The sequence below is a fragment of the Dromiciops gliroides genome, chromosome 4 (assembly GCF_019393635.1).
Source record: "Dromiciops gliroides isolate mDroGli1 chromosome 4, mDroGli1.pri, whole genome shotgun sequence".
NCBI classification, from domain to species: domain Eukaryota; kingdom Metazoa; phylum Chordata; class Mammalia; order Microbiotheria; family Microbiotheriidae; genus Dromiciops; species Dromiciops gliroides.
This window is the reverse complement of record NC_057864.1, coordinates 30,787,277-30,797,044: the sequence shown is the minus strand read 5'-3', so window position 1 is coordinate 30,797,044 and position 9,768 is coordinate 30,787,277. Positions and strand designations below refer to the sequence as shown.

Here is a 9,768-nt window from a genome sequence, read left to right as displayed (position 1 = left end):
CAGAAATGAATGGAAATTCACAGGAGCTCCCATTAGCAGTATAGACAGTGTCCAAGAAATGAAATGTTGACAATCTGCTGAAGCTGAGTTAATTTTAGCCCTAAACTCAACTGCTCACAGATAAAGATGAAAATGGGTCCCAGCAGCAGCAACTAGAAACAGCCCTAGGTTATACCCTGATTAGGTCTCCTCAAGAGATGTTACTTTTCTACATAGTGATAAAAGAGGGTTGAAGAATAATAACTATAGCTAGCACTTATGTAGGCTTTAAACTTTGCAAAGCTATATGTGTGTATTTATTTATTTGTTTATCTATTTATTTATTTATTTGATCCTCCCTAGGAGAAAGGTGCTATTATTATTCCTATTTTTTAGATTAAGAAACTTAGGGCAGCTAGGTGGCACAGTGGATAAAGCACCAGCCCTGGATTCAGGAGGACCTGAGTTCAAATCCGGATTCAGACACTTGACACAGTACTAGCTGTGTGACCTTGGGCAAGTCACTTAACCCTCACTGCCCTGCAAACCCCCCCCCCAAAAAAAGAAACTTAGACACAAAAATTTTAAGTCACTTGCCCAGGGTCACAAAGCTAGTGTCTGAGGCCAGATTTGAACTCAGGTCTTCCTGATTCTAAGTACATTGTGCCAAAGAGCTGACTAGAAACTGAAGGTTCATTGCTATTCATCCCCACAATTCTGCCATTCAGGAGGGGCACTGATAAAGACCTGACTCTTCACAGGCCTTGGATTCAGGAGGACCTGAGTTCAAATCCAGCCTCAGACACTTGGCACTTACTAGTTGTGTGACCCTGGGCAAGTCACTTAACCCTCATGGGGGGGAATTAAAAAAAAAAAGACCTGACTCGATTCAAAAGCTTATGTGATATTCTCAAAATTTCTGCCCCCAGGAAGGTCAAAGAAGAAAAGAAGGAAGACGACACAGAATCCCACATGTTGTATGATGGAGAGGAAGAAGTTAAGGGACCAAGTGGAGTGACCAGCCAAAGACTTAATGAGATATTAAATTAATACAAGTCACAAAGTAGAGGCTTAATTAAATGATGGCAATATGCATATTGAGTTGAATGAATTGATGGAACCCCCTTGGCTTATATCCCCCAGACTGTTGATTCTCAGGGCTTCCCTTCTAGGCAGGAAGCAAAACTGGAGTCCTAGGCTCCTGGACCTCCTAGGTTCAAGGGCTTCCCCCCTTTAGAACTGTTCCTCCCCTACCACCACACACATTTTGTCAGCTGCTGTGATGAAGGAATCCTTTTACCCCTGGACTGGTGGGAAGGAGACTGCCCCAGTCAAGCAAATTTAAGCCACAGTCAGCTTCAGAAAACCTAGCATTACACCAACACAGGACGTGTGACCTGCCCGGCCTTCCTGTCTCCCAGAAGCGGGTCCCCAGAGCTCCCATCCTCCCACTGCGGTGTTTCCATTTGAAGTGGTCTGGGAATCCGCCGAATCCCATTACATACAGAATAAATACAAAGCGGATACAAAGGTCCTTGGATGAGGAGGTTCCCCAGAGCCTGAGACTAGGAAAGGAGGCGCAAGAAAGGCCCCGAGACTGTCCCAGGTGTGTGGGGAAGGGCGGTGATAGTGAGAGATCGTCTCAGCCACCAGCTCATTTGGCTGAGGACCTTGGGTCCACCTTCCCATGGCCCCATTCCACCCAGGCGCGATTTCTGGGAGAGGAAGGGCGCCGCTTCTCTCCTGCTTTGGAATACCAGAAGCCACTCAACGTATGGTATTTTGTTTGTTTCCTTTTTTCTCCCCGCCCCCAATCCCTCCTCCCCTATCAGGAAATGGGTTCTGTTAAGATTCTTCTGGTGTTGCTGCCAAGTCCCTGTAGCTGGACTGGGCCGCCCCTCCCCGGAGTGGCTTCTCCCCTCGTTGGTGCTGCCCCCCCCTCACCCCCCACCCCTTTCCTTCTGCTCTCCCCCTGGCCCTTCCTAGCCACCTTCAAAGCAGAGATCGAGAGAGGAAAACGCGAGGGAGGCGGTGCATACTGCAAACAAATGATGATTCGGGGAAGGGTTGGCTAGAAGGAAGTGCGGACCGCCTGGAGGGGACGGAAAGGAAGAGGGCTGGGATGTGCAGAGAGGAGGCTGGGGATGCAGGGTGGGAGAAGGGGGCGGGGATTTTGGGTGGGAGAACTGGGTGGGGGAGGGACCTCGGGACAGACAGAAGGAGCTGCCACACCTGCCACCTGACCTCGCCAGCTGAGCATCCCGGGAGCGCCGGGAGCCATGGGCTCGGACGCGGACCCTTCTTGGCTGGAGAGCCACGGGGCTCGGCCCTTGCATTTGGCCTTGACGTTCGCCCTCGCGCTGCTGCTGCTGCAGATAGTCAAGCTCCACCTCCGGCGCCAGGGACTGCTGCGAGCCCTGCGCCCCTTCCCGGGACCCCCGACACACTGGCTCTATGGAAACCAGAGGGAGGTAAGCGGGGGCTCTGGCGGCACTCAGAACGACGACCGGGACAGAGGGAGAGAGAGGCTGCTGCCCTTGGCCTGACTCCCCGGGAGGGCAGGTTTCAGGTCCAAGGGGGAGGGGTCTCCCTCAGTAGGAGGCAGGAGGGGAGAGAAGGGCCTTAGGAGCGACGCACATTCATTCTAGGGAAACATTGGGAGAGTCTGCTTGACAGCTCATGGCCTTCTCCCTCCTCCCTATTAGCATGGCCCTTTCCCCAGCCTTTCGATTTGTTCTCCCAGCTCCTGGATGGCACACAGAGAACAAAGGCTGTGGAGTCAGATGACCTGGGTGCATTTTACTACTGTGGAACAGGACCTCCATCTGAAGTCACCCACTTAGTAAATTTACAGGCAAACCAAGAATTTGACCCCAAATGCAGAGCTTTGCCATCAGTATCCCATTCATCCAGTTAAATTCAACAACTATGTAGCACCTATTGTGTGCTGGGCATTATGGGAGATTCGAGTCTAGATCATCTCCAGTCAGTGTCCCCAAGCAGCTGTGTCTATCGTGTGTGTGTGTGTGTGTGTGTGTGTGTGTGTGTGTGTGTGTGCCTTCAAGCAGCACAGGACAGAGAGAGAGAAATGCAATCCCCAATAGTCATAATCAATGCCTCAGAGAAAGGCAAACAACAATACCCTGAGGTCCCACTGCAGCACTAAGGACACCCTCATGAAAGAGGAAACCTTAGAATGAACCCTTGAGGTCTGGGGACTGCCGCTTTAAACTTGGGTTAGCAATGGTGTCTCTCTCTTAGCTTCTCTATGACCCTTTTCAAATCCAATACCATCTTACAGTACTTCTCCAGACTCACTCCCCACCCCACCATAAACACACACATACACACAATCACTGACCATCATGGGGGAAAAAATGACTTGTCAGATGACCTGGGTTCAGATTCTTGCCCTCTCACTTACTCTGGGTGTGTCCTTTGTGCTAGTCAGTGGCCTCAAGACCTCAGCAACTCCATCTCTAGAAAGAAGGGACTGGTTGATCATTTGTTGAGTCCTGAGACTATGGTTGCATGATTCCCAAGCGGTAGGCTCTCCTAAGCCATTTCAATGAGCCCTGATCCCATTTCTCCTGAAGCTCATCCCCTCCCTCCATTGAAGTCCTCCAGAACTGTCCAATGGGGCTAGAGATAACCCTGAGTTCTTCAAAGCTTTGCAAGTGGCGTGTGGGGCAGGTCTTACTTTACTAGGAAGATTTCAAGTATATTCTGTTGACCAGTCACCCAAGGACTAACTGAAGTTTTCCTTAGGCAGACTGCCCAAACTCAACCTTCTTGATTTTCTCATTGCAGTTTAACCCAGAAAAAGAACTACAACAATTCGATGTGTTGGTAGAAAAGTACCCCTGTGCTTTCCCTCGCTGGGTTGGAGCTTTTCAGGTGCTTTTAAATATCTATGACCCAGAGTATGCAAAAATTCTTCTGAACCGAAGAGGTAAGGATGCTCAGAGTGGACCAGTGCTAAACTGTAGGACCTGGAGAGGATGGGAGAGGCTGTGTAGTTCACAATCAATCAACTAGTATTTATAAAGTGCCTAGGACCAGAGGATACAAAGACAAAGGTGAACAGTCCCTGCCCTCAAGAAGTTTACACTCTAAAGGAGGAGACACACATGAACTGATACATATGTAGGTGTATATAAAATTGATTCATACTAATTTGGGCAGGGTGGGAACTAGCAGTCAGGGAATGAAGAAAGGCCTCTTGTGGAAGGTGCTTCCTGAACTGGGGTCTCTGTGAGATACAGATAAGACAGGAGTATATTCCAGGAATGAGAGACCCAGCAAGTGCAAAACCATGAGGATGGAAGATGGGGGTGTTGCATATGAGGAATAATAAGGTGCCAGTTTGGCTGGACCCTAGAGTGTGTAAAGGGGGAGGGTTAATCTGTAATAAAACTGGTAAAGTGAGTTGAGGCCAGATTGTGAAGAACTTTGAAGAAGTTTATCTTTCATAAATATATGGGTCTAAAGGGGCTAGTGAGCCACTGGAGTTTATTGAACTAGAGAGTGAATGGTTACACTTGTACTTTGGGAAAATCACTTTGGCTGCTCTGTGGGTAAAGGGGTTGGAGTAGGGAGAGGCCTAACTTAGAGCCTCAATTTGGAAGCTCCTTCTATATAATGAGGGTGGTGGCTATGTTGTGGAGATAAGAAAGCATTTGCAAGAAACATCATGAGGGTCAAAATGGCAAGACTTAGCAACTGATTATGTATGTGGAATGAGTAAGATTGAGGAATAGATGATGACTCTGAGATCTCAAGCCCAGGATATGTTCAATAGAAATGTTTAAAAGTTTGAAAGAGGGAAAAGGAGGGGGAGGCAAATGATGAGTTTTGTATGACATGTGTGGAGTTTGAGATGCTTATGGGATGTCCTGTTCAAAATATCCAATAAGGAGAAAGTTGAAACACATGGAAGTTGATAAGATGGTCCAATGCAGCAATGTAGAGAGAAAAGAGAAGAGGCAGGACAGATCCTCACGGGACACCCACAGAAAGGGGCATGGCCTGAATAATGCTCCAGCAAAGGAGACAGAGAAGGAGCAGTCAGAGAGATAGGAGAAGAACTGAGAGGAAACAATGCTAAGAAAATCCAGAGAGGGAGGACCTAGGTGGCACAGTGGTTTAAAGCACCAGCCCTGGATTCAGTAGGACCTGAGTTCAGATCTGGCCTTAGACACTTGACACTTACTAGCTGTGTGACCCTAGGCAAGTCACTTAACCCTCATTGCCCCAGAGGGGAAAAAAAGCCAGAGAGGAGAGAGAATCCCTTTGCTGCGGAGAGGATGAGGATTGAATAAAGGGGGAAAGGGGGAAGCAAGCAATTAGTAATCACCTACTGTGTGCCACATACTGGGCCAAGTGCTTTAAAATCATTGTCTCATTTGAGCCTCACAACAATCCTGAAAGGTAAGTGTTCTTATTATAGCCATTTTATAATTGAGGAAACTAAGTTAAGTGACTTGCCCAGGGTCACACAGCTAATAAGAGTCTGAGACCAGATTTGAAATCAGGTCTTCCTGACTCCTGGCCCATTCCTGTATCCACTGCACCACCTAGTTATTCAAAAAATCTTTATCCAGTCTTTCCCTACAGACCTCATAGGACCTGCCACTCTTGCACGAGAGTTCCAGTTGTTAACTTGACTTGGGGTTAAGTGACTTGCCCAGGGTCACACAGGTAGTGTCAAGTGTCTAAGGCTGGATTTGAACTCAGGTCCTCCTGAATCCAGGGCTGGTGCTTTATCCACTGCACTACCTAGCTGCCCCACATTTGCTTCTTCTTGCCCAAGTTATGTATCTATTAATCCCAAGCAAAATGTAGAAGCCTGAAAACACTATGTTTCTGCCTAATGTAGGTCTTTTCTCTTCTGTGCTTGACTTTACAGATCCCAAAATTCAGCTTGGGTACAAGTTTATTGTCCCTTGGGTTGGTGAGTACCTATGATCAGCTTGGTCTTCTCAATGAGAGTTAGGAATTGTTAAGGGCTAAAATTCTAGCTAGTCTGTCTAAAATATCTAATGAGTGGTTGCCAATAAATTATAAGCTTTAGCAAGAGTTAGGCTTTTAAGAATTTATTAAGGAGAATAAGAATTTGGTAAAGAGAGAGAGAAAGGCCTACCTTCATCTATCTATTAAATGGAGAGTGCATTTCTAGCTCCGCTCTCCACCAGAGTCCCCAGGAAAGAGTGAGAGTCAGAGCACCAGGCTCCCCCCTTCTTCCTCCCTCCAGCAAACTTCACTTCCTGACACCAAAGAAAAGACTCCTGGTCTTGCCTTCAAAGACCTTCACTTCATGGTGGAGCGTTTCTACAGTAAGTCTCCAGCAGGTGGCGTCATTCCAATCATTACAGAATATAGCAAGGAAAAAATTCCTAGTGTCAAGGAGCTTACATTGTATCAGTGGAAATAAAAGATGTGCCCAGATAGATCAATACAAAACATATAAAAAGTAAATCCAAAGTAATTTTTGACCTGGGAACTCTTGAATTGGACTATAATATTCCTGGGAGTTTTCATTTTGGAATCTCTTTCAAGAGGTGATCAGTGGATTCTTTTTATTTCTATTTTATCTTCTGGATATAAGATATAAGGGAAGTTTTCCTTGATGTTTTTTTAAATGATGATGTCTAGGCTCTTCTTCTGAGAATGGCTTTCTGGTAATCCAGTAATTCTTAAATTACCTCTCCTCAATCTATTTTCCATGTCAGTTTTTTTCTGATGAGGTAGTCTGCATTTTTCTCATTTTTCATTCTTTTGACTTTGTTTTATTGTTTTTTTTAAAAATCTCATATAGTCATTAGATTCCACTTGCCCAGTTCTAATTTTTAAGGAATGATTTTCCTCAGTGAGCTTTTGTACCTCTTTTTCTACTTGCCCAGTTCTGCTTTTCAAGGAGTTCTTTTTTCAGTGAATTTTTGTGCCCTTGTACCATTAGGCCAATTCTGGTTTGTAAGGTGGTATTTTCTTCAATTGTTTTGTGTCTTTTTTACCAAGCTGTTAATTAATTCTCTTTTAATAATTTTTTTCATCACTCTCATTTTTGTTCCTAATTTTTCCTCTACCACTCTTTCCTTAGCCCTTCTAGGAATTTTTGCTGGGCTTGGGTCCAATTAGCATTTTTCTTTGAGGCTTTGCTTGTAGTTGTTTTCACATTGTTGTAGTTTTTTAAATTTATGTCTTATTCTTCCCTGCCACCATAATAGCTTTTTATGATCAAGGTCTTTTGTTGTTGTTTGCTCATTTTTCCAGCCTACTTCTTGACTTTGAACTTTATGTCAAAGTTGGATTCTGCTCACCTGAAGGTACAGAGGCACTTTACCAAGCTTCAGGCTTTTTTGCATTTCTGTTTTATTTTTTCTCTTTTGTGAGGCAATCAGGGTTAAGTGACTTGCCCAGGGCCACAGAACTAGTAAGTGTCAAGTGTCTGAGGCCACATTTGAACTCTGGTCTTCCTGACTCCAGAGCTGGTGCTTGTGCTGTTGTTTTCAGAGCTAGTTCTGGAGGATCTTCTGCAAGTTTTTGCTTCTTTCAAAGTGGGGTTATCCTGGGAGAGTTCTCTAGGTCTGTGCTCTGGTCTTTACCTAAGAAGGGCCCCTGCTCTTCTACAGCCATAAGTACTAGAACTGTTCTATGCCCTGGAACTGTGACAAGGGCCTCTACTCCCTTGTGACCCAATCACAAGCATTTTTCATCAACCTGGAACTGCAACCCAAAACTAACTATATGCAATAGAGTTGAAAATCAGTGCTGGATGTACCTAGTGCCAGCAAAGGACCTCCTGTAATCTCTTTGTGATCAGTTGTCCAACCCCCTTATCATCTTTGGACTAAGGATTTCCAAAGCTGATGGTATTGCTGTCATGGCCACTTCCAAAGCCTACTGCTGATGCTCCTGTCATGCTCCAGACCTGTGTCCACCCCAGTGTTAATAGCCTCTCCTGTGGACCTCCTAAGTTGTTTTAGGTTAGAAAAAATGTTTCCCTTTGACCTTTTTTTGGCTCTACCACTCCAAAATTTTATTTGAGCTGCTATTTTAAAGTTGTTTGAAGGGGAATTTTGGGAGAGTTCAGCAGGGGCCTGACCTATACTCTGTTATCTTGATTCTGCCCCCTGGAAAAGGCATCTTGCAAAAAGAGGTGTTCAAAAAGAGTCTTTAAAGAAGCCAGAGGCAGAGATGAGGAGAGAGAGAATTCCAGGCATGGGGTTTTGCCAAGGCAAAGAGAGGAGGAAAAAGAGGAAGAAGAAGAAAAGGAGGAGGGGGAGGAAAATGAAGAGGGAGAGAACAAAACAAATACAGCTACCTTTAGGATTTAATGTCACTTTCAACATCATTTTCAAACTGATCAGTAGAATTTAATTTCTCAATCCTTTTGGAAATAAAACCTATATATGTGTATTTCTAAAAGTATTTTTCTCACAATTTTTTTTGTGGGGCAATGAGGATTAAGTGACTCACCCAGGGTCACACAGTAGTAAGTGTCAAGTGTCTGAGGCTGGATTTGAACTCAGGTCTTCCTTAATACAGGGCCAGTGCTTTATCCACTGTGCCACCTAGCTGCCCCCTCACAAATATTTTATACTACAATTTATACTCTTGAAAACATCTACTTGCAGATTAAAATGACTTGCAGAGTAGTTTATTTATTTATTTGTTTGTTTGTTTGTTTTGGTGAGGCAATTGGGGTTAAGTGACTTGCCCAGGGTCACACAGCTAGTAAGTGTCAAGTGTCTGAGACTGGATTTGAACTCAGGTCCTCCTGAATCCAGGGCCAGTGCTCTATCCACTGTACCACCTAGCTGCCCCTACAGAGTAGTTTAAATGCAAACTAGGAGAGATAATTGGTTTTATCCTAACTTTTATTCAATTTCAGTTTACATGATACTTTTTGTATTCTTTAAATTCAATGTCAGAGAACTAATATTAAACAGACAACAAATGCATATTTATTGTCCCTTATAAAACAGGTGAAGGAGGGGATGGTACTCTAGAGAAGCATGATGAAGTGGAATATGATCTGAGGAGCCCTGAGTTACTGATTTGATTTCATCTTGTAGGATGATGAGTTTCTAGAGATCATGAAGTCCAGAAGAGCAGTTATGTGGGAAAGTCTTAGGGGCAGCTAGGTGGCACAGTGGATAAAGCACCGGCACCGGATTCAGGAGGACCTGAGTTCAAATCTGGCCTCAGACACTTGACACTTACTAGCTGTGTGACCCTGTGCAAGTCACTCAACCCTCATTGCCCTGCAAAAAAAAGAGAGATAGCCATCCCACCAGCCTAGACCCTCTGAGACCAGCACTCTTTCTGTGGTGCCACATGAACATCCCTTTGATCATCTGACACAATTTGAGGGGTTTTTGTCTTTATGATCTCTTAAGGAAGAGGATTGTTAAGCCTAGAGGGAAAGAAGTGGTACCAGCATCGCCATCTGCTCACTCCTGCTTTCCACTTCAGCATTCTGAAGCCTTACATCCATGTGATGAGTGACTCTGTCTGCAGGATGCTGGTGAGGGAATAGCCCAGGGACCCATCAGGAAATAGCGCCAGCCACCAGAGACAATATAAGCATCTCCTTCTGTGCTAAGCACTGTGCTAGGAACTTGTGGTATATGGGAAGGTGAAGGACCAAGGAAATTTTGAACAAAGGTCCCTGTCTACTACTGAAGTTGTATTTTGCATGCTTGAGGACTTGAAAACTTTTCTTAAATAGAACAGAGGTGTTGTTTTATTCATCTGTGCAAATGTTCATAGAACATTAACTGCAAA

The 9,768-nt window shown here is 45.0% G+C and overlaps 1 protein-coding gene across 3 annotated transcripts in view; it reads left to right on the top strand.

Moving 5' to 3' along the window:
- The first annotated feature begins 1,377 nt into the window (after positions 1–1,377).
- LOC122756128 (cytochrome P450 4A4-like) overlaps positions 1,378–9,768 on the top strand; it is a 33,633-nt gene continuing 25,242 nt past the window's right edge. The window contains exons 1-5 of one of the 3 annotated variants that reach the window (XM_044005250.1): positions 1,378–1,585; positions 2,232–2,450; positions 3,790–3,931; positions 5,888–5,932; positions 9,381–9,508. In XM_044005250.1, coding sequence (XP_043861185.1) covers positions 2,259–2,450; positions 3,790–3,931; positions 5,888–5,932; positions 9,381–9,508 — 507 coding nt within the window. In that variant the 5' untranslated portion in view covers positions 1,378–1,585; positions 2,232–2,258. The other 2 variants (XM_044005251.1, XM_044005252.1) reach the window with 2 other exon arrangements.